General features: G+C 41.5%; 2 protein-coding genes across 5 annotated transcripts; both read left to right on the top strand.

Annotated features, from left to right (window-relative positions):
• Window positions 1–779: 779 nt before the first annotated feature.
• Window positions 780–7,871, top strand: hdx (highly divergent homeobox). Of its 2 annotated transcripts, none has more exons than XM_042419714.1 (11): window positions 780–904; window positions 2,491–2,652; window positions 2,995–3,141; window positions 3,407–4,579; window positions 4,664–4,720; window positions 4,851–4,997; window positions 5,838–6,036; window positions 6,126–6,205; window positions 6,837–6,950; window positions 7,155–7,277; window positions 7,362–7,871. In XM_042419714.1, the coding sequence occupies exons 2-11, from the start codon at window positions 2,587–2,589 to the stop codon at window positions 7,629–7,631; spliced, it is 2,376 nt and encodes a 791-aa protein (XP_042275648.1). In that variant the 5' UTR covers window positions 780–904; window positions 2,491–2,586; the 3' UTR covers window positions 7,632–7,871. The 2 variants fall into 2 exon arrangements, with proteins under 2 accessions (XP_042275648.1, XP_042275649.1); XM_042419715.1 differs by lacking the exon at window positions 780–904 and adding an exon at window positions 1,001–1,174.
• Window positions 7,872–9,182: 1,311 nt separating this feature from the next.
• rps6kal (ribosomal protein S6 kinase a, like) lies at window positions 9,183–24,234 on the top strand. Of its 3 annotated transcripts, none has more exons than XM_042418720.1 (22): window positions 9,183–9,501; window positions 12,047–12,106; window positions 12,220–12,336; window positions 12,429–12,510; window positions 12,609–12,689; window positions 12,977–13,056; window positions 13,759–13,865; window positions 14,553–14,590; window positions 14,845–14,987; window positions 15,107–15,177; window positions 15,307–15,395; window positions 15,626–15,690; window positions 16,116–16,218; window positions 16,413–16,537; window positions 17,521–17,643; window positions 18,617–18,706; window positions 18,800–18,958; window positions 19,052–19,213; window positions 19,366–19,442; window positions 19,808–19,925; window positions 20,279–20,419; window positions 22,934–24,234. In XM_042418720.1, the coding sequence occupies exons 1-22, from the start codon at window positions 9,475–9,477 to the stop codon at window positions 23,057–23,059; spliced, it is 2,184 nt and encodes a 727-aa protein (XP_042274654.1). In that variant the 5' UTR covers window positions 9,183–9,474; the 3' UTR covers window positions 23,060–24,234. The 3 variants fall into 3 exon arrangements, with proteins under 3 accessions (XP_042274654.1, XP_042274655.1, XP_042274656.1); XM_042418721.1 differs by lacking the exon at window positions 9,183–9,501 and adding an exon at window positions 9,584–9,892; XM_042418722.1 differs by lacking the exons at window positions 9,183–9,501; window positions 12,047–12,106; window positions 12,220–12,336; window positions 12,429–12,510 and having other exon boundaries at window positions 13,749–13,865.
• The last annotated feature ends 639 nt before the right edge of the window (window positions 24,235–24,873 follow it).

Raw genomic sequence — 24,873 nt, 5'->3', positions numbered from 1 at the left:
TTTTCCATTTCTGTTTTACTTAAAAATACGAACATATTGGGGTACTGGGGGACCCTGTTTCACCTATACAGTTTTAATAGATGGAACTATTTGTTTATTTATTGAGTTCATGTTTGCCGTGGGTCCTAATTTAAAGTATCACACACTGTCAGGGGGCTTGAGGGCTTTGTAGAAAGATTGTACTTGGGATAAGAGCTGCAATTTGAATTAACGAAAAGTATATATTTTCCTTTTACACAATATGCAAGTAAACTGTAACTTTCCTAAAAAAAAAATTTTTTTCAGATGACATTAATTACATTACTAACAATGTTTTGAGAAGAAATAATTCAACATTTTGCTATGATGGTTGTTTCTTACAGTAGTTTATTCTTGGGGTCCCATGGGACCCCAGTGGGTGGTCCTTGCATGTTAAATATGTCTGTAGGATGAGGGTTGAAGCTTTAAAAACAAGTAAAATAACTTTAAAATCATTTCTGAAACACACAGATAACCAGTGCCGTGTCTTCAGCAGTGGGGTCATGTGATCCATTTTCTTTATTTTAGGCAAGACTTTAGCAGCAGCTTTCTGAACTAGCTGCATTTTCTTACAGACTTTTTTAGGTAATCCAGCAAAAAGGGGATCACGGTAGCCTGAAGGGCCTGTTTGACTTTGTTGCATGCCTGTGACCTCCCTCCTCCAGCAGCCCTCTGAACAGTCACCGGTGGGCGGGACCACCCTGCTCAGTTTTCACCCTCTCCAGCGATGATCTTGAGCTCCCATTGGCTCCTGTCTGCAGACACGTCACAATCATGATTAGAATTGATGATCGGACGTTTTGATTTCATTGTCTAGCAAAGAGGACTGACTGCTGAAGAAATCTGCTGAATTTGAGCCTACCGTCTGATTTTGGCATCAAAAATGGTGAGTAGGAAAGTGATTCTAGTTGTGGTTTCGGGGCTATCCGGACCCGTGTTTGTGCGTCTCTGCTCGCAACCCGGCTCAGCGAGCATGACCATGCCCGGGTCTGGAAATCACACATTTGGAGGAAAAGTTGAGCTGCAGCTCTCCACGGGGGAAAGCTATGCTAAGCTAACGCTACCTGACGCTGGCTGGCTCGGATATGGCCGCTCGGGCCTGCAAGCTAACATGAGCAGTCTGTGTTGGCCGTGGTGGCGATGCGGCGCTTACCCGGTTTGTTTACCGTGTGGCTCTCGGTCGTAAAGTTATGGCATGTGCTTCCTGTGCTGTGTTTGTGTTTCTCAATCCCCCGCCGGGCTGTTTGCCTGGTGGCGTAATAATCTGACACAATTTTGTTTGCTAATTCTCTCCGTAATGTTTCCATATTGACTGTGGCCATGCGCAGTCAGCCTGCCAATACAACCCTGCTGGATGCTTATTGGTCGCACAACATTCCCGTATGTGACATTTTCTGCTTTTATCAAAAGCCCTTTTCAAACTTCGTCACAACAGTTTTAAGCTCTCTGTAAATCTAAACGTTACATCAGGGCTGCTTGTTGTTCCGGTCACTAACTATGTACTGACATAATACAGGTCAGCAATGTATTTGAATGACTTATTCATCATGTTTTGCTCCAATATCCACAATTTATGTCACACTGACTCTGAATGAGTAAAAAGAATAAGTTATTAAAGTTTGAGTGTCACTTTGTCTGTATTGTTTATCATGTTAAAGGAAATTTAGTTTTGTCTTTTTGAGGAAATCTGTTATGTTATCTTTCTTTTTGAATATTTCCATATTAAAAGAAACTGAAAAATCCTCTGTCGACTACTTAATAGCATTACATCAGTGATTGTTACTAGTAATACAAGGCTTTAATATTGCCACAAAGTCAGATATAAGTTGTAATTAACATAAATCTCCTTATTGCAACTTATACAACTTATTTAAACAGTTTTATGTGATTAACATAACACTGCTTGATTAGGCACAACATTTGTAATCGTGGCACACAGCAGCTTTGTCATAGTTTATAACAGTTTTAGCCACCAGTTTGTTGTATTTTCCAGCTTCACATTAACTAATACTAGAGATGCACGGAAACTGATATCGGAAATTGGTCCAATACTGACTCAAATAGCTGGATCAAGTATTGGATACTATTATTTTTTAATAAATAACAATTCAGTAAATTTATATGTATTTATTTGTTACATTTTGTTTTGCAGAGATATGAAAGCAATGTTGAAGTCAAGCCTGATGACTACTCGGTATCCGCCGAAACCAAAACCCAGCTATCGGTTTCAGGACTGAAAAAGTCGGATTGTTGCATCCCTAATTAATATTACATGACAAAATGTTGACCATTTGTGTGCCATATGACGAAACTTAATTATTGAGCGTCTTAGTTCTGATCTAGAGAAGTCTGCTATTGTTTTTAGTGTAGAATTGTGCTCATGACGAGATGGCTTGAATGATGTGTTGCACACTCTTTTTATTCACTTGTACACTCTTAAATATAGTCTTGTCTGCTTTGGTTTCTCCGCAGCCACATTACCCAGCAGTGTGCCAGGTGCACTGAGACAGGATGAGTACAATCAAAAGTGCGCTAACCTAGAAATATGGAGGTTTTGCTGTGAGCTGCATGGCCGCCCCGTTCCCCTCCAGTAGCAGAATGGATGCGTGGCCACAAAGGCGAGGCCTGCAGACTGTGAGTATATCAAGATCTGCATTCCAATATGAGTTAAAGAGATGACGTGTTTTTGTACAAATTGATTACTTGCATCTAAAAAAAAGCACAAGTATTGCTTACGTGTTTTTCTTGCAATGACAAGTCAGAATGTCTGCTGAGAAAAAGGCCTGTTGTCTACAAAATCTTATTATAGTGTATGAGGCGAAGAAAGGAAATTGCGCAAGTGTTATGAACTTATCAGTTTAAAGTGAAAGCTATCACTTTTACGCAATCATCTGCTGTTATCTGTCCGTGAACTCTTGTGACCTCTGATCTCATTGTAATTTTTTTGGGGGGGTTATCTTTGTGGTTGTCTCTCAGATGAACCTGCGGTCAGTGTTTACAGCTGAACAGCAGAGGATCCTGGAACGTTACTACGATAATGGGATGACCAATCAGAGCAAAGCTTGCTTCCAGCTAATACTGCAATGTGCTCAGGAGGCCAAACTGGACTTCAGCGTTGTCCGGGTAGGCCCATAAAATGTGCTTATGTGTGTGTGTGTGTGATGGATTTGTGTTGCACCAATGTGTTTCTAACGAGGGAAACCCTTGTTATGCAGCAGTGTCCAGGGTAAGTAATTGAGACGGAGGAGTCTGGAGTCTGTGGTTTTTTCCCTTCATCTCGTACAGAGTCATGAATCATTATCCTCACTTTGCTGAATTAGTCCCTCTAGCGTTTTTGCAGAATGTTTTTTAAGTGACATTACCGAGCTGATTGTTCTTCTCCCCGCAGACATGGGTTGGCAACAAAAGACGTAAGCTCGCCTCCAAGGTAGAGCAGAATGGAGGCATGTCTCATTCCTTATCCAGTCATGGCCTCGCCGGGGGACTACTGTCCAATCACTCATTAGCCGGAGGTGCTCTGTCCAATCATGGCCTGGCGGCAGGGGCAATGCTCCCCGCTGAAATGACCGCGGCGCGGAACATCCAGAATCGTGTGCACCTCCTCCCTCCGTCGTCTTCCTTCCCTTCTTTCTCGTCGTCATCCTCCTCCCCTTCCTCTTCCTCCCCCCTCAGCAGTGGGAGCAACAGCAACAACAACAACAATGACGTCATACTGACCGGGATCTACTCTCTCAACTCCGTCCCTCGCTCCCGACCGAAACCCGCAGCCCCGCCATCTCAGTCAGACTCTGAGCTTTCAGCGCACCCATCCTCCTCATCACTGATCAACCAGGCCCTGCAGAGCAGAAACAGCTCCAGCTCCTCACCTCTACACTCCAAGCTGGTGTCACTCTCTCAGAACCCGCCATCCCTCACATCTGCCTCAGGGCCTTTAGTCTACACTGCAGTCAGGAAGGGGAGTCTGTCCCTTGGGGAGGCGGGGGTAAGTGCCGGAGCAGGGGTGGTACCTCACAGCTGGACTAGGCAGTATGGTACAGCGCAAAATCGCCCTTGGTCCTCTTCCTCCCAGTCCCAGACTCAGCCCAGACCTCACTCTAATCCCCAACCTCAACCACCTGCCCCACAGAAGACTCGGGTCTCCCTCCCAGTCCGAAACTCCAGTCCTGCCTCTGACCTGACACCTCGTATCCAGCAAGTCTTCACCTTGTCAGAAAAAGTCAAGGGGGACAGACTTGGGCCTGAACTCGCGTCTATTCGGAAACTTCAAGAGAGTCATAGGCCGGTGCCCCATCCTCTGGACACCAGTCATAACTTCTCCATCGCCATGGAAACTGCAGACGAAGAAGATGAGTGGCAAAGGGAAGAGGAATTGGCAAATATGGCCGCTCAGACTCACATCAACAGGGAGCAGACGTCACCGTCTGAGCCGTCTGTGGTGAGCGGAAGCCACACACCTCCTATGACTAGCTCCAAAACCGCACTGCTTCACGGCAACACAGCTCTTCAGGGCAGCTACTCCCTCACAGCACAGACCTCACTCACAGGGGAATCCAGCTCACAGGTAGGTGGTGTTCTAGTGTTTCTGCTGTGGTCTCTAAAAGTGAATAGAAAGACTTAACCTAAATGTGTCTGTCTTTGTTTGCAGACTTCGATCGGTGTGTGTGCTGCCCCCTGGGTTATCAGCAACTCCAGAAAGAGAACAGTGAGTACTGTTTTGTGAAGCCAATTGCAAGATTTTACATGTATAGAATAGGAGAACAACTGAAGGTACTAGGTTTACTGTGTGGTTATTACACACTTATTACAAATCAGCGTGTGTGTCATGTGTTCAGCTGCAGGATCGGACCCAGTTCAGTGACGGGGACCTCATTCAACTGAAGCGTTACTGGGACCGAGGCATGACCAGCCTGGGCTCAGTCTGCAGGGAAAAGATCACTGCTGCAGCAAACCAGCTCAATGTAGACACTGAAATAGTCAAGGTAACCAACTCCACAGGGTTGAAATTACCTCACAGTGTAAAAAGAATTATAGAGAAATCTAAAGTATGGGTTCCCTCTGGGCATCGAATTTCTGCAGCATCATTGAAACAAGAGAGATGTTTTGTAGACTGAGAACGTTTTTAGCCTTATCTCACATTGTCTGCTGACAAGTCTGTGACATTTAGAGAAAACAAGACCATTTGACTTTTCTCAACTTTTGTGCTGAAGGAAAACAAGAAGGAAGAACTTTTCTAGGTCATAGAAGTTTTCTAACGTACTTACACAAAGTTGTGGAAAAGTCACGCAGTTCTATATCAGGGCCACGGTAGGAATGCTGATGGACTAAATATAGTCTCTCAGTCCTGACACACACATGACCCGCTGCCATCTCACTCGCTAGGATATTTACTGCGAGGGAGAAAAAATCGTTGCCTACAGAGAGATACAGTATTAGGATCATCTTTAAATCATTACTACTGCTACCTAAACAACTGCTTAAAACTAATTTAGATGAGTCTTAATGTGATACATCAGGTAGTCATTGGTGACAGGCTGTATGGTAATAGGTAAATTACTGTTTAGCATTTTAATCCCTCTGATGTGAGTGATGCTGTTCACCATCTAACTTTTCTGTATTAAATTAATAAAAAACAGAATTTTCCGACAGGGATCCAAAATGAATCATGTTATTCTTAAATAAAACAGTACAGTTTGTATTCAAGCTTACCTTCACATTCATCACACTCCTGAAAAATCTGCTGATATCCTCGAATTATAGTTGTAATAATATAATAGTTTTTTGTCCACGGCTGTGACACACTCTCTCTCTCTGTCTCTCAGACATGGATCAGTAACAGACGGAGGAAGTACCGTCTGATGGGTATTGAAATCCCTCCACCTAAAGGTGGGCCTGCTGTATTCACAACCTCATCCCCAGGAAACGAATCTCCGGTGGCGCTTAGCCCTGACGAGGAGCGGCTCAGAACGCCTGACCTCGGAGATGACTTGAATGATGGGGGATCTGTGTGCCTGTCAGAAGGTGAGGCGACACATACTACACAGACACACCAACACCTACCTCTGTATAAGCCGCGTGTCTCAGTATTAATGCGGTGTTCTCTCTCCTAGATGGCACCATCGACTCACAACACAGAGACGGAGAAGATGGAACAGATGTGACCACTGCTGCTCCACTGGCCAATAATGTGGTACTTCATTATTTCTCTGATATTACAGCACAGCCTCATTAAATGCAGCCTCTGCCCAAATGTAATAAAAATGTATTGGAGCTCATTCATTCTACTTTTAAGCATATAATCTCATACAGTATTAGCTTGTAGCAACAAGACTGTAGCAGCTGTGCGTCATCAACCAAATATGACATCACAGTAGGAAACCGCACAGGTGTAAATGAATTATGAAATGATATTGTGTATGTTGGCTCACTGTCACGGCTTATTCATGGTTCATATTAAAACACATTAACAGTCTAGGGGTGCACAGTTAGTCATATCATAATCTCTACTTTTTTGGATTCCACTGTTTTTTCAGTTTTTGAGTTTATATTTATATATATATATATATATATATATATATATATATATATATATATATATATATATATATATATATATATATATATATATATATATATATATATATATATACAAATAAGTTTTTTTTGAGAATGATCTTTTTTAATTCTTAATTTCTTAATTTAATTCTTATTGTCTTTTATATGTATATATATGTGCAAATAAACTAAACTAATTGTATTTTATTCCCTTTTTCATTATCTGTGTGTTAAGTAATTGGATCTAATCCCTTTGTTTTCAACAGAAGATCGAAGTAATTGATGAGGACGAAGAAGAAGAAGAAGACGACGATGATGATGATGGTGGTGAAATTGTGGCCTCAGAAATAGAGCAAATGCAGAACCTGCTGGAATTCAAGGTGAAGAGACACGCACACAGATCAAGCATAAACTTGTCATAATTCTTCACAGTTATGTTCTTCAAACTGAACTGTTGGTGCTCGTCTACCGTACGGGAGAAGTGCCAACACTGAAGAATCTTTGTGATGCTAAATGGCAAATACATTGTAACTCACAAAGATCTCTCAGGTTCTGAATTAACTTTTCGTTTTGAATCCTTTCAGCATGAAGAAGTACAGTTCTTAGAGCACGAGCTAGAGAACCAAAAACAAAGATACCAGGAGCTTGCAAGCTTCACGAAGAGCCTGCTGAGCGCTGTGAGGAATAATGATCTGGAGAGACAGCAGGTATGTTTACACAGCAACTTCTTTTAATGGAAAAATCAGCAAATATAGAAAATTTGTAACCCGAAGTCCACTGTTTGTGTTTAGGAACTCATCGCCAGTCTACCTCAGCCTTCAGACCAGGACTGGGACATGACTGTGAAGAGGGGAACTCAGCCTGATGCTGTGTCAGAAGATGAATTCTCCAACCACGACGAGTCCCCGGCTGCTGGTGCGAGCGCCATTGACCCCACACAGGCACCGGCGAACGACAATGTCCCACTGGTCACCATAAACGAAGACGGTTTTACAACTGAAGTTACTGAGCCCTCTGCATCAGAGGAGCAACTGCAGGGAGCAGTCCAAGAACAAGAGTGACTATCTCATGTACATCAACTCACGCACACGCTCATACAGATGTTTCCACACTCCACACAGAAGCTGGACTGTATGGTCTTACATTAACACAAACACTCTGATAAACTCATGCTCCACGCCCAGTGCCTGTGGATTGATGCTTCACTATGACTGTTTGGGCTGACAATGCCTTTTTTTACTGCATATCATTCGCCTTGCTCTGGTCCAGTCCAGAGAGAACAATAAACAACCTCTCACTTACCTGTCTGTGACTTTTTCTCATGCATCACCCACTGAACAGAACACAAGAGTCGTGTCTGCTCATAATAAAACTCCAGCCTTCACTTTAAAAATTCACACTATAAGAAACAAGAACTATGCGTTATGAATTCTGTCGTTTCTGTCATTAACCAGCTCAAACTGCTGTTGTAAAAATGAAACGTGACTGATACACAGTCATTCTTATGGCAGTTATTGGTCTTGTACTTAATTAGAAGGTGATATTTGATCTTAAACCTTTAATATACCACAAGAAAATGTCCACAATGATCTAATTCACATTCGAATAAACCAGCACAGACTGTCCACACACTTGATAGTTAATAGAAGTGGCCAAATCAATGTTACAATCATTTAAAATTGTGTCGTCTCCCAGCATCGATCAGAAGTTATGACAATGGTGTTTTTATGCATAAACAAAAGGAGACATGTAGCAGACAGTATATCCAATACACAATACATATTACAATAACAGGTTAAGAATTGCACTATTTAATTATTATCGTTCTGCACAATGTATAATAATAACATTGTATTGAACATTGCACACCATATAATAATGATTCTACTCTTGTGCTATTGTTTTTAATCATATTTCATTATATGCTATGTATATAATGATTGCACAGTAGATAATAACTATTTTCTATCTATCTCAACTACTCTCATTTTATTATATACTACGTATATAATTACTGCACAATGTATAATAACTACCTTTTCTATTTTAGGCCACTATTTTATTCTATTGTTGTATGCGATGTGTGCTGGACTGTGCTGTTGTGACACTTCAGTTTCACTCGGTATTAATAAAGTATTTCTTATTCTTATCCACACCACACAAAGACTTGTGGGTGGGAGAGAAACAGAGCCGGAGAGAAAAGTGGATGAGCTTTAAGCCTCTTATTTCCTCTTGGTCTAGGGGATGGACAGGCTTATGAAACAGTGGCTTTAAAACATTTCAACTTACACCCGTAAAGATCAGAGACTTAGATTTATGGCATGACATAAGAGGAGTCTGGGTTTTTTTCTCTCTTTTTTGCTGCCTAAACTTCTACCTGCGTCAACCATAAATGAAACGCCTTGTGTGTTTCAACGGCAGTGACTACAACGGATGCATGTATGTCACACGCAGTATGTCATACAGCATCAAACACCCCCCACCACCACGTCCTGCTCTCTCTCTCGCTCCCCCCCTCCTCCCCTCCATCTCGAGATCCGCTGCTTTGGTTTGGACGGGGGGAAATCCTTAACTGAGTTGCGTCATAAATACGTCAATAAACTCTCATTCACTGACGATCAGGTACCACTGTAGCCGCCATATTCGCATCTATGGCAGGGCAGCGGTGCCGTCGGTGAGCGTATGGTCCGGTCATCAGCAGCAAGTATTCCCGCACCGACCACCCCCCCTCCCCCTCCTCCAGATCCCGTCCTGATAGCGGCCCGCAGACACACAGCTTGCATCTGATCATCAAAGCAGAACAGCCGGACTTCCACTTATATCAGGGGGGAAGACATGCAACGTGGAGCGGGGGTCTAGGCGGAGTACGATGCCTTAGACTTAGGAGAGCAATCCTGGCACAAGATGGAGGTAAACAGCGTTAGTAGTGAGGTGAGTTCGCATATTCATTTGTTTTCTGGTGTGTGCTGCTGTCCCGTTAAGTTAGCTTTGCCCTGCGAGTCCGGGTGAAGCTTCAATTTCGCGTCACGACCCCGCAGCGCACCGTGATGCATGCTAACACGCTAGCTAATGCTAACAGCTGGTTAGATGTTTATTTTTGTTGCACTGCCCCCGGGGTTTATTAAGTTTGATATCTGCCTGTCCGGGCTTTTTGCAACATCTCTCGTCACTCCGTCCGCATGCCGGACTCTTTATCCAGTGACACATACCCTCCTCTTGTCGTTTTGTTTTTATTTACACTTCTCAAGAGGAGTAAGCTTCACGGCTAGCTTAGCCTTAGTAGCATTAGCATGGAGTTAGCCTGCTAACTGACAGCTTGCTGGTTTGTAACTTGCAGACAAGTTTTTTTTTGTTAAACCTCCGCCGTCTATTTAACAAAGAGTTGGTAAAGTGTTGTTTATGTATCTACAGTAAGGCGATACAAATATTTTAACAACGTTAAATTTGTACGTAGTTTTAACATAAGGAGGTTTTATGTTTGGTCCGACGTGCTACACAACAAGTGAAATTAGAGGTTGTTGTTGTTGTTGTTGTTGTTGTTGTTGTTGGCTATAAACTTTGGTGTTGAAGCTACGTAATAACATTTAATTAAGCTATCTGTCTACACAACTGACAGGATATTAGCAGCGTTAACGAAGTGAAGTTGGGATTAAAACAGTGTTACAGTTACATATTCTTCATATCAGGCTCAAAAATGACAACATGGGGCACTTGATGTGATGCATGTTACCAATGAAAAGCGATTTTTATCATCCTCAGACCTTAAGTGAAACTGGATGATGCCTTTCGAAGACTTCTTGATATGCTGTTTTTGTGAAAACAGTAGAAAAATGTGATTTTTTTTCTTTCTTTTCATGTGCAGCCTCTCCATCTCTGGGATTCTTTGCAATCTTTCACACCTGGCCTCCAAACAGCGCCTGTCTGACTGCTGAGATTGTTTCAAAACCCACTGAAAGCTATTGCAACACACAGAGACTTCTGAACCAGCACATTGTTAAACTAAACTCGCCTCCTGTGATCTCTTCTTAATATTTATGCCAGTCTGCTGGACATTGCATTATGTGGGAGGCATGGTAATATTAAATAACTCCTCAATCTACAATCTCCTAAATATTACAGTGTCTCAAAAAGTTTCTCAGCTCTTTCCACAAATAAGCTCTATTAATCTGCTGTTCACCTTTTGAATGCTGCCAAGATAACAGAGGCACTGAAGTAAACATCAAGCTTAACCACTTAAGCTAGACTAGTGGTGATGCTGGCTGTTTAATCCACTTTGGTATCAGTTTTTTGGCTGAGTGTTTGATCAAAGCCTTGCATGAGGCGACTGTGAGATGATATATAGTGTATGGCTGTCAGACATGTTCTCAAATGGCTGAAAAAGGCTCGCCTGGGTCCGTGCTGCAAGTGTAGGCTGCACTCTGTTACAAGCCGTGATGAGCCACAGCAAAGGTGGGAGTGAAAATGTATGTGTGAATTATGACACAAGCACTGGCCTGGCTTTGGATGGCTTGGATGATGTTAGACTTCACAGATGCACCCAGGCTTACATTTTGACAAGGCTCTGTGCTCTGTCTCGCTTTGAAGTTTACATCTCTCTCGCCTTAGTTGAATGTTTATGTTGTTAATGTAGTTCTTGTAGCTATAGGATGGTGGAAAGAGGTTTGTTGGCCTCTGTTCTGTGGATGTACATGAGTGTATGTTGGTGGCTCCACCCACTGTGTGGGCTTGCGTAGCGCTATGACTCATCCCCCCTCTTCAGAGGCTTGATGGAATTCAACACACACAAACACACTGGACTGAATACATCATGCAGGCTGAGCTTCAGCACAAAACTGAAATATGCAGACCTGGATTGCATTGTAGCAGTTAATTATCTGATTTACATGCAGATACAGAGATATCTCACATTCCTTTGCTGATAAGTGTATTGCTATTTAAATAAAAACAAAGAGGCTGCAACTGCCCTCTAAATGTTACTCTGAGTAGAACAAAGCGTGCCTGTCCGTGGTCATTTTTTTTTTTTTAAAAAGCATCTCGCCACCACCATCAGCCAGAAGCCCCTGAAAGAACCGGGGCCTAGTTATCCTCAAGAGGCTGAAAGCTGACTGCAGCCCTAGCAAACATCAGACTCTCAGAGCCAGTCAGACATGTTGTTTTTGCTCTGGCTGGGGATTAAGCTAGAATGCTAATAATGAGGGGCTTTATAGGGACAGGATGAAAGCTGGACAGCTGGACGGGCTTTAGAGTATGGACTCCATACTGTTTGACAACAAATACAGCTTCAAGTTGGGAAAGCAAAAGCACACTGTTATCGCATGTGACTCATCGATTTCATCTGTTGAATCTTTCATCATACAAGTGGGCGTGCGGCGGCAGCAGCAGTCATAGTCCTGTTCAGTCGAAAGCTATGATTCACAAGCTTTGTTAAAGTATTTACTGTTGCCGACTCTGATGAGATTTGTTGTTCTGGCTGTAGGTCAATGGACATCAGATCATGGATGAGCCCATGGAGGAGGGAGAGTCTTTCACACACTGTGTAAGTAATGATGGGCTTGAGGTCCTGGAGCATGTGCGCACGTAGGAGGACGTACCTGCAGCCTTGTGTGTTCGTCTCATGCTGTTACTCTGTGTGTGTGTGTTTGTGTGTAGGATGAAGGGACATATAAGGAGATTCCTATCACCCACCATGTGAAAGAGGGCTGTGAAAAAGCTGATCCATCTCAGTTTGAACTGCTCAAAGTCCTCGGCCAGGGCTCTTTTGGCAAGGTGAGGACATACACTTCACTAAGTCAAATCACTGTGTTTGTAATTTTTTTTTTTTTTTATGTATCATCCTTAAATTTCTCCTGTTCTCTCAGGTATTTCTTGTCAGGAAGATCATGGGTCCAGATGCTGGTCAGTTATATGCAATGAAAGTTCTAAAAAAGGCATCTTTGAAAGGTAACGCGACAGCGTACATCACATCGCCCAGTATGTTCTGTCCTCAGTGTTGAATTTCTCTCTCACTCACTCTGTCCCTTCCTGTTTTGTCTCTCCAGTCAGGGACAGAGTTCGCACTAAGATGGAAAGAGACATTTTAGTGGAAGTCAATCATCCCTTCATAGTGAAATTGCACTACGGTAAGAGAGTTTAGAATCACAAAGTGTGCAATTATGTAGCATATAAGCGGATATTTTTGTCTTCATGTATCTGAAACATCACTGTTAACATGCATCAGAATATTTTGAGTGTTGTTACACAGTTATTATCATATTTAGGTTGTTGATGTTAGTAAGCTTTTACTCTTGTAAGTGAGTTACAGTGTTCACATGTGTCATCATGTAACCCAAATGCTTGAATGTCTCTGTTGAAATCAGAATATGATAAGCTTGTCAGTAACATACTCTTGTTTCCATTGCTTCTGCAGCCTTTCAGACAGAAGGGAAACTGTATTTAATACTGGACTTTCTCAGGGGAGGGGATGTATTCACTCGCTTATCCAAAGAGGTAAGCTGACATCCTGTTGCCTTACATCTTATTTTTCCATCTGTCTATCTGTCAGTGTTTCTATTTGAAAAGCATAGTACAGCCTGTTCTCTTCTTTCAGTAATTAAATGGTGTATTTTTTTTTTTGCCCCCTAGTGTTTTAAACATATTTATGAAATTTCAAACTACATATGCCATTATGCTCTTTTATAAACCCAGAGGAATTGTTAGGATGACAGCTACAAATGGAACAGGTGCAAGTTTAGTATGCAGGAGTATTTAATTTATTTTATAGGAGCATAAGTACTGCCAAGTCATTTGTCTCTCCTGTTTTCTGTTTTTCATGTTATTCAAATTATAACTTGAATTCCTCACGGAAACACGAGCGCTTTTCTTGGAATCTTTCTGTGCTTTTAGATGATCAATGGCTTGTCAGTTACAGGCCCGGTTCAGCTCTTTTCAAATGTGTGATTGTTCTCTAGATAGACCTTGTGTTGAAAGCTTGTCTCAGAACCAAAGAGATAGCTGCTGGCAATGTCAAATCAGCAGCCTGCTGAATCGTGTTACCGTGTTTGAAATGTTGATATTGTGACAATAATAATACTCTGTTCTCTCTGTTTGTGGTTTCTGAAGTTGGAATTTTTTTTTGTTTTGTTTTGTTTTTGCTGCTGAACTTGTCTCCTCTTCTGAGTTCAGAGAGTAAATTTGTCCAGTTCTTATCAGGTTATGTTTACAGAGGAAGATGTGAAATTCTACCTTGCAGAGCTGGCCCTGGCCCTCGACCATCTGCACAACCTGGGCATAGTTTACAGAGATCTCAAGCCAGAGAAGTATGAACCTCACCTTCACCTTTTTACCTTTCACACTCTTTCTCACCCCAAACACCACATCACCTTCATCCAACACAAAAAGGATCTGCACTGCTGTAATCTGCTTTTGATTCCTTCTTAACATCTGTTCTCACAAGTATGAAACCACTGATGATTTCTGATTTGCACATATACACTATCCCTGGCTGCCATCACCTGCCATATTTTCAAAACACTGCAGCACTCCGATGTCTTTCTAAGAAAAATAGGTACATTTACAATTTCTTTTAATCTGGAAGACATTTCTGATCAGATTTAAAAGTAAAATGATAAACTGTAGGTTATATTTTAAAGAGAGATTATTCCTCATATGTCTCACAAGTCATTTCTGCTCACAACTTCACAGCACAGTGCACGGTATTTTATATTCTTTCACACACCCATACTAATTCTCTCATTCTTCACTTTTGTCCAGACCTGAATCATTTCAGTCTGTGATTGAATGTGTCTGGCGTGGCTCTAAATTGAGCACTCAGATTACCAGTTCATTTGAAATCCCCAGAGCTCCAGAACAAGATTTGCACAAAACTGCGTGAATATGAGAGCAGACAGCATCAGATGATTTATATTCTGTTGTTGTTAACTGTACCGTAAAGAATTCAAATGATCTGAAGTGCATCTTTATGTAAAACTATTCTTGTCTTTCAGCATCTTACTTGATGAAGCTGGACACATAAAGTTAACAGGTATGTTTTTGACTTAAAGTGATTGTAATGCACACCTGGTGTCTGACTTAATCAGAATAGTCTAATCTAGTTCATAATGATATGTAAAGAAACTTTAAAATATTTTATTATAAGAGTAGAATTAACACATGACTTTCTTCTGCAGCTATTTTTCTGTTTAATTTGCGGGAAAGTAAAATAATCTTTTTTTTTTTTTTTTTTTTTTTTTTTTTTTAAATCTTAACATTTGGCATTTTCTTTGCCTCGCTGTGCAGACTTTGGCCTGAGCAAAGAGTCAGTAGATGCTGATAAGAAGGCTTATTCCTTCTGTGGTACGGTGGAGTATATGGCCCCTGAGGTGGTCAACAGGAGAGGACACACACAGAGTGCGGACTGGTGGTCTCTGGGAGTACTTATGGTACACACGCTCACACAAACCTACATCTTTTATTTTTTTCTTTTACATCTATAGGAACTGATTAGAAAAATGTAATGTACTGTTGATTATGTTCCTTTTCCTCCGTTGTGTGTTTGCAGTTTGAGATGCTAACAGGGACATTACCATTCCAAGGGAAAGACCGCAACGAGACCATGAACATGATTCTCAAGTGAGTCATTTTGCACCGCATGATTAAGACACTCAAAGCATGACAGAAGTGAGACAAGTCCTGATATATAAGTGATGATTTACTTTCCTTGTTGTACATATTCATCTGTTGCTCTTTTCTGCCCTGCAGAGCTAAGTTAGGAATGCCTCAGTTCCTAAGTTTGGAGGCCCAGAGTTTGCTGAGAATGCTGTTTAAACGTAACCCTGCTAACAGACTAGGTAAGGTGTACCGCAGCTGATTGTGTGTGTGTGTGTGTGTGTGTGTGTGTGTAGTTAGAACGAGATGGTCCTCACATTGTTCTTAGCTTGAGCTTGTTAACATTTTGGCATCCACATGAATCACATGCTTAAAACCACAGAGAGAAAAATGTGTGAATGTGTTGATCCTTTGAAATCAATACAAAACCAACGCGCCAGGTTTACTGAACCGAAGTGATCTGTGTCTATAGGGGCTGGGCCCGATGGAGTGGAGGAGATCAAACGCCATGCTTTCTTTTCCACCATCGACTGGAATGTGAGCACACACACACACACACACAAATCTTCCTCTTTTCTCTCACAGGCCGGCACATACACACATGTAACTCTCCAGCTTCTGTCGAGGATTCACACCTAACAAACGGTTGGCTTGGTGAGCACCAGCCATCAGTCTTGGCCACGCCAACTATGTTTGTGTGTGTGTGTGTGTGTATGTGTGCATCTGGGCAGAGGGCCAGTTCTCACTGTGTGTGCACTAATAGCCCTGCGTGAGTGTTTAAGAGCCAGCAGGACGCTATTGGCTGGACAGAGCTGTAGAGGGTTTGGGAGGGGGTTAATCTGGGAGGGGTCTTGGCTTCTCCTTCGCATATGTTCACACAGCCCAAACAGCCTGCGGTAGGGTTTGATTTCTAACATGCATATGTGTTTTCTGCATGTGTGTGCCTGTCGTCTTCTCCGCAGAAACTGTTCAGGAGAGAGCTTCAGCCCCCATTCAAGCCTGCAGCAGGTAAACCAGATGACACATTCTGCTTCGACCCAGAGTTCACCGCTAAAACGCCTAAAGGTAAATCTACACCTACACACATACAGACACACACACTCACACATGCTCTGTGCACGTGCTTTTGAGCTTACAAGCAACAACGGCTCCTGCAGCCATGGAAACTGCAAGTGAGCGCTGACTGACTGCAACTCCAAAACTTAGTGAGTGTTTGTATGTTCATTTGTGTATATTATGAATTATCTTTGTGTATTTAGACTCCCCAGGTATCCCTCCCAGTGCTAACGCCCATCAGCTCTTCAAAGGCTTCAGTTTCGTTGCTCCAACACCCATGGATGAGAACAAGAGCTCCCCACTGCTCAGCATACTCCCCATAGTTCAGGTGGGCACAAGTTATCATGACTTTGCACGCGTCCCCTATCACAGTTAACACAGGTTAATTAATAACATATTAACTTGCATAAACACAATGACAAAAATATATTTTCTACTCAACTTGACTACTGCTTTACTATGGAGCGTCCTACGGAATTTCAAATTGTAGAAAACACTGTCGCAAAAAGTTGATCCAAGCATTGCTGAAAGAGAGTTAACACTGCAGGTAACACATCTGTAAATAGCAACTGTCACACTTTAGTTGTCATAAACCATTTAATGTTTTTATTGCAGTGCTCATACACTTCCTGTCCTCACTCTCTTGGTTGTCTGTTGGACTTGGAAGTTGATTTCTGAGAGATAAAGTGAAATTAGGATCGGAATTGATTGACGTGATGGCAGAAATGCTACAAATGACCACAATTATCCTTTATTAATGGTTAATTAGTTAATGGTTGTTCTGTTTGAGTACATACCCACACTACACACACACACACAGAGTCCTCCCCACACTCAGCATGGCTGAGTTTACACTCACTTTTAATAGTAATTGTCTAAACACACACACACATATATGTGTATATATATATTATGGAGTTGCTTTCACGACTAAGGTCTTAACAGTTTGACAGATTTTTACAACCTTTCGCTGTTAAGTGATGTGTGAGGAGGAAGGAGTGATGGTAAATCTGTTATGACAGTTTGACTGCTGAATATGTAGTAACTTTACCAGTAAAGTCCCACTCTGGCAAATTTGTGAATAAAAGTGTTAAAATATTATTGCTGCGGGAGTTTGCTCTGATGTTCAGAGACCTTTTATTGACTTGTATGGACCAAAAGTAGACTGCAGTGGCATTGTGCTGGTTTGTGAAATGTCACAGTTCATTAATTTAATGTCTTGGCATAGCTTGTGAAGGACAAAATGTTTTAATTGACACAATTTATGTCATAGATCGTGTTGTAATACTTAATGTTTTCTGTCCTTTCCAGATGCATGGGGGGTCAGCCAAGTTTTCTGATCTGTACGAGCTGCAAGAGGACATAGGCGTGGGTTCCTACTCCATCTGTAAACGCTGTGTACACAGAGTCTCTGCTATGGACTATGCTGTGAAGGTAACCAGACACGAGACTAGCCCTTTCTTGTATGGAATAGAATGATGAATACAATCTGATTGCAAATTAAAATGACCTTCTTTGACCTACTGTGCACTAGTGCTCTATTTGAGCAACAGCCAGATTCACCCTCACACTGTTACACAGTTCCACCAGAGAGATGCCCAGTGAAACCACAGTCTGACCTGCCACTAAGCTGTCCTACCAGCTGGGGGTTAAGTGCCTTGCTGAAGGACATGTCAGAGATGGGCAGCCAAAACACAATTTATCCTATTTCAGAATCCAGCTGTGACTGCTTCTTTTAAAGAATTATTTAGACATTTTGGGAAATAAGCGTATTTGCTTTCTTATCAAGAGTTAGATGAGAAAAGGGGAAACGGCAAGCCTGGCTCTGACCAAACGTTGCCAAATCCACCTCCCAGTGCCTCTAAAGCTCACTGATTAACACGTTATATCTTGTTCATTTAAGTCATACAAAAACCAAAGACCTAAAGATGACAAGTTGTTGTTTTATCAGGGTTATGTGCTGGACATATATTTCTTGGCCGGGCGCAGTAACTTCTTGGAGTCTTGTCATCATCGTGATGTTGCCAAGCAACCAGCGTAGACTTGGGCATAACAATAAGTTATTGTGAGTGTGTGGCGACCTTTTCTCCTTTTATTGAAATTCTAATCTACCATCGCTGTCCATCCATCTTTGAAGCCAATTCATTTTCACATGTCTGTTAATAGAGTTTCTTCTGAAAATGGAGTTATCACTTTGAATGTGGTTAGTGATGCCAACAGACCAGCAGAGGGCAGCACAGCTTTACACAGCAGCTGAAGCCACAGTGTAGCAAGGCACCGCAAGTGCAGATATTTTGGATAGTGCACAAAATTAGTTGTCCAACACATAGATGCTTTTATTTGAATCAGCCACTATAAGATGTGTTATGATGCCAAGTACTCTTGTCTGTCTCTCCATGTGTTACAGATTATAGACAAAAGTAAGAGGGACCCGTCTGAAGAGATTGAAATCCTGATGCGATACGGACAGCATCCCAACATCATCACTCTGAAAGACGTAAGTAACAGTTGTGTGTGTTTGAGCGTTTCAGCACAATTAAGATTTGAAGAGTTGTTGACGGCTTGTTTGTTCTGCGTCCACATGTGTCAGGTGTATGATGAGGGCCGGTATGTTTACCTGGTGACGGAGCTGATGAAGGGAGGGGAGCTGCTGGATAAGATCCTCAGGCAGAAGTTTTTCTCTGAGCGAGAGGCCAGCGCTGTGCTCTACACCATCACCAAGACTGTTGACTACCTCCACTGCCAAGGGGTGAGGAAACACGTCCGCACATGTACAAGCATTAGTGAAGATCAGAGATCCTGATCTTTTTATATTTAACTTCTTTTTCTTCTATTTCCCTAGGTGGTACACAGAGACCTAAAGCCCAGCAACATCCTGTATATGGACGACTCGGGGAATCCGGACTCCATCAGAATCTGTGACTTTGGATTTGCAAAGCAGCTTCGAGGGGGCAACGGCCTGCTCCTCACACCCTGTTACACCGCCAACTTTGTGGCACCAGAGGTGAGAGAAGAGGAATGATGAAAGCAAATTCAAATAAATGGTAGAAGAAATGTAAGATTTGATGCCTGGAAGATGGAGATGTGGAGGAAGTAAATACAGTGGAGAGCTGCACTCATCCCTAATGGTTCATCTTTGTTTGTGTGTGTGTTTAGGTACTAATGCGGCAAGGTTATGATGCAGCCTGTGATATATGGAGTCTTGGAGTTCTACTGTATACAATGCTGGCAGGGTAAGACTACAATGAGGAACAACTGTTGGGGAATTTGGTTTAAATGTTGACGGGAGTGATTAATAATCATCTGAGCGTCCAATTTAGAAACCTGTCTAAATGTTCTGTCCTATTCTGAAAACGTCTATCATGAAGCATGAACATTATCGATAAATGTCTTGACATTTAAGATGTTTAGGCTGTAGGACGTTTAGAGCAGTGGATTAAACTTGTTTTCAGTGACAAATTTTGCTCCCACCACAAAATCAGGTGTTTTCTTCATGTTTGGTACTATGAGACTAGTATACATTAGAATTTAGAAAATGAAATAGTATGTATAATGTGATTATGTGTTCTCCCTAACCTCTCCTTTTACCTCATGTCAGGTACACGCCGTTTGCTAACGGGCCAAACGACACACCAGAGGAGATTCTACTTCGAATAGGGTCTGGGAAGTTCTCTTTGACAGGTGGAAACTGGGATACTGTATCAGACACCTCAAAGGTAAACACTTTCAAAGTGTAATGCTCATCAAAGTCCACATCTTGGTTCCTTTAATTCAACTTTAATGTTAAGATGTGATTATGTTTTGTGTTTCTAAGATTCTGCAGAGCTAGTGATAAAATATGCTGCTTTATGTTGTAGGTTTGAGCAACAGAGACAGAATCTTTTTCTTGTGTGTTAAAATGTTTGATATGGAGTTTTTCTCAAAACGAAAAAAATCTGCCATTCCTCCTTCTAATAACACAATGAATTGATCTTTGTATCATGCAAGAAAGTTCATATTAAAGAAACGCCCTTGGAGTTGTGTACTTTCCTGGTATACCTTAATGACAGGATGTGGTTGTGTGTTACAGGACCTGCTGTCCCATATGCTCCATGTGGACCCTCACCAGCGATACACAGCAGAGCAGGTTCTAAAGCATTCCTGGATCACCTGCAGAGATACGTTACCACACTTCCAGCTCACACGCCATGATGCACCGCACCTCGTCAAGGTGAGTCTACATCCTGCTTACCAACAGAGACAAACACACAGGACCATTTGTTACCATGTGGTAGAATTTAAAGGCTGGCGGTACCTCAGAGTTGGAATGGGATACAGAAGAGGGTCTGGACTCTTCTACATGATACCCTTGCAGCACCTGTGCTTCTGGCAATATAAAAGTGAGCCTGATTCTTGGTGATTTATCGTGAGAACACAGTTGCCATGTGGGGAAAAAAAGGGAAGTTGCTTTGTTCAGCTTTCAAAGGTGGTGAAAGATTTTGTGGGGGTTTATGCGTTGAAACGTCATGTTTTGGAAAGGGAAAAGTGCGATCCCCAAGCGCTGACATGTGAGTGTTGCGGTCTCTCCATCACGTACCAGAGTTTTCTCTCAGTCGGTTGTCGTTAGATCTCTTCCAGAGAGAGAGGTTGTCTGGGCAGCATCCTTACAAGCGCTCGAACCGCCTAAGTTGGCTCGTCTTAATCTCAGGGAGCGGCAGCTGTACACAGAGGCACTCTCACATCGCTGAACTCTTCACCCGATCATGCAGAAAGGCCAGCCACCCCGCACAGCAATCCTTTTCTATCTGTCATGTAGTTCTTTTATATACAATCCAAAGCCGGTGATCATAGTTGAGGGTTATAGAGTTTTCATCTCATGCTGTCTCACCTCCACTCTGATATTTCTGAGATCTAAGGACATAACCAAGGTCACTCTTATGTTCATGAAGCAATCTTAGTTGCTTGTGACATTGAGCGTTATCCAAGGGTAGTGTGGCTAAGGCTCCATTTAGTCAGAAACTATATTTAGCAAATAATAGTCATGCGTATGAATTGGAAAATGCCAGGAATGTCGGAAAATAGTGAACAATGGTTGACCAGGATTTCCTAAAGCTCAAGGTGATGTTGTCAAATTGCTTGTTTTGTCCTTCCAATGGTCCAAAACACCAAGATGTTCAGTTTATTATCACTTAAGACAAAGAAAGAATTCTTAAATTGAAATTATGAAACTAGTAAAAATGTAGCATTTCTGCTCGAAAAATTACTTAAATGATTAATCAATCATGAAAATGGTCGCCAATAATTTTTCTTTTGGTCAGCTAATCATTTAATCAACTCGTCATTTCAGCTTTAGTTTCTATGTGTGGGTTTCTACTCTTTAAGAGTTGAACTTTGGTGACGTTGCCTGTAGACTTTTCATCTTCTTGTTAGTCACATTAGCTGCCTGTTCTCGTTATTCTCCTCTTTTGCACGTGTGATTTAAGGTCTGACAAATCGTTCATAATGAAATGCCCCTCTGGACACCACTGCCATCATGAGGTGTTATTTATGCACCTGTGGCGTCTTTATTAGCTTGAACAGATCTTGCCCTTCTCTGACCTCTCTCCTCAATAAGGCACCTGTTTCTGTCTGGAGCTCTGCTGACTGGATGTTCCATCAGTTTGACTGACTCGTTTGTCGATGCATGTGGCGTTAACAGTCTTACAGCTAGAGCCTGACCGATATATTGGCCTGCTGATATAGGCCTATCACAGATATAATTGTAATAAATCGGTATCGGTGTATATGTTGTCTGATATGTGCCAAATTTTTTTTTTTTAAAGTTATATGGGCAGCATTTCATGTATATATGATCCCTTTTCTAAATTCAAGTTTAATATATACATTGTTCTATTTGTGGTTTTTTTTTTTTAAATTTATAATTATTAAATGTCATTAGATGTCATTTTGGACAAACTGTAAAATATCCTGCCTCTACTGCATATCTTTGTCACAAGTATTTGATAACCACATTTTGGGGATCACTGCAAAAAATGTGTGTTTTTATATATATTTAACATATATAAGAATGTATCTGACATATTGACATCAGAAATTTTTTTTACTCCTAATATTGGTATTGGCATCAGCCCCAAAAATCCAGTATCAGTCAGGCTCTGTTTAGACCATGTCTCTTGTTAATCGTTGAACCTCTTGACCCTGACTGCCAGCATTGTGGATCTGAGTCTTAGTCCATGATATAAAAACTCCTTCTACTGTTTGAGTTTTATCTGCACTGGTTAACAGCCCTTCTAAGTGTTGGGTTTAATGCTGCTCCCACTCATGGAGTAATGCATGTCATGTGTCTGATTGTGTCTGATTGGAGGATTGTTCTAGTTTAAACAGCTGTAGTGTAATACAGTAGTACATTAATGTAATGATATACCTCAGGTACAGCCAAAACAATTAGTTTATTACTCAATTAGTTGTTCCACAGAAAATTAATTAGGACCTACTTTGATTATTTTGTAATGTTCAAGTTTTCCAAATTAGCCGAGGCATCCATGGTGAAAAATGAAGCACAAAGGCATAAAAAGAAACTGAGAACTAAACTTGGGCTCATTCAGTAGCACAAAACTGACCAATTTCCTGTCAACACCGAAAGAATACAAATGCCTGTTCTGAGTTTGCCAAAATACAAAGTTCAGATACAAAGTCGTAACCGTTTTAAACTTAAAGCCAAATAACAATTTTGCTTGTTTTCCAGGGAGCCATGGCTGCCACCTATTCAGCACTGAGCCAGAAGACAAGTCAGCCGGTGTTGGAGCCCGTGGCAGCGTCCAGTCTAGCCCAGAGACGCAGCATGAAGAAACTCACCTCAACAGACATGTAGACTCACACACTGCTCGCCCTCCAGTTTTGACCTCACTCTCAGTCGAACTCTCATACACAAACACAGACCGAAGTCCTGGCCAGTCAAATCCACTGTCTCCCTTTTTAATCTATTTATTTTGACACACCTGGCATATGCACTCATACACACCTACACGCACACATACACACACAAACACACACACATGCACACACTGGACGAGGTTGCATTGTGAAGAAGTCAGCTGAAGAGGAAGAGGGGAAACTCACATATCTGTTACTGCTGGGGAGACAGACTTGTATTTATTTCCACAGCTTTCATATGCACTTACCCTCCTCGCCTTTCATTCTTTCTTCCTCGGGGAAGAAACGCACCAGCTGATGTTCTCCTTCACTGTGATTGGCTGATTCAAAGCTGCTTCGGTAAACTGTGCCCCCCCACTGCTCTTCATCCGCGCTCCGCCATCCTCTCCTCTTCAGTTCTTTCTCCTTCCCTGTTTTGCTTTTGCTCTCTTAACTTCTTTTCTTCAAAGTGAAGTAATGGTTTATGTGTGAGAGTACTGGTGAGATGATATTGACTGAGGGACAATGACAGACTGTTTTCTTTCCGATGCTCTTAAAAACAAATGGAAAAAAAAAAAAAAGAAATTCTGCTCACGGCAGATTAAAGAGTCCCTCAGGATCAAAATCATCTACCAGCACTTTTGGTAACATAAATGCATGTGTGGACAGAACCTGTATTTCTTTTCCCTTAAAGTTCACCGTCTGACTCATGTTTCTTTGTGATGCTAACAGTGTATCAAAAGAGGTAAAATAAGCTGCAGATGGACAAAAGGTCTAGAGTTGGAAAGCAAAACAATGTGGTAACGATAACAGAATTTCTAGTTTGCAAAAAAAAAAGAAATATATACATATATATATATACATATATATATGTATATAATGAAGATATTTAAGATGAAGAGCATGTGGGGGAGCTGTAGGGATTCTCTGGGGGGGACGGGACGCACCCCGTTGAACCAGAGAGGCTGAATAAAAAAAAAAATAAACAAACAAAAAAAACATTTCCATGGATATCTCTTCAAAAAGACATTGTGGAAATTGTATGATATTGTATTTATTTCATTTGATTTTTAAGATTCTATTTTTCTTTCAAGTTCTGTATATATTGACATTAAAGATCATTATTGACATGCATCCACTGTGTCAGGAGCTGGTTTGTTCTAACATGAAAATGCAGCCCAAACATCTGTCACTTGTGAGACATTGAAGCAACAACTAGGCAACAGTGTAACTAGAAGAATGAATAAAAGCCAGTCGTCAGTGACTCTCGCTGAACAGCAGCCATTGTGTCCACAAGTAGCAGTTACAGGATGACACGTTACGTTTCCGTTCGTTTCTAGAGAGGTGCAGCTTTCTTGGTATTTTTTGATAAAACCATGAAAATGTTTATCTGTGTCATGATAAAACTTCTTTCAGAAGTTGCATAGATTCATTTTCAGGGTTTGGTTCTCCTAAATAACAAAACATTTCCTCACTTATCTCAAGTCACGCTGACAGTTTGGGTTTTAGTTTTTCAAATTTTGAGATATACATGAGATTTCTGCGACCGACCCAATATAATGTGGATGAATGGAGTGTTTGTGGTACTTTAAGCAATGAAAAAGTCATTGTTTAAAAAGCCAGTTGCAACTTTCCAGATTAACTGTCCCTGTTGAATCAACAGAGCAGAAAAATAGTTCCTTGTAAAGAAAATTTTAGCAAATTATTATCAGTTATCCTCAGTTATGGGGGGGAAAAGACACACTGCTATTTTAATTTTCTTCTTAATGTGAG

The sequence above is a fragment of the Thunnus maccoyii genome, chromosome 8 (genome assembly GCF_910596095.1).
Source record: "Thunnus maccoyii chromosome 8, fThuMac1.1, whole genome shotgun sequence".
In the NCBI taxonomy this organism is placed as follows: domain Eukaryota; kingdom Metazoa; phylum Chordata; class Actinopteri; order Scombriformes; family Scombridae; genus Thunnus; species Thunnus maccoyii.
The sequence above is the reverse complement of the archived record's forward strand: the minus strand, read 5'-3'. Positions and strand labels throughout refer to the sequence as shown.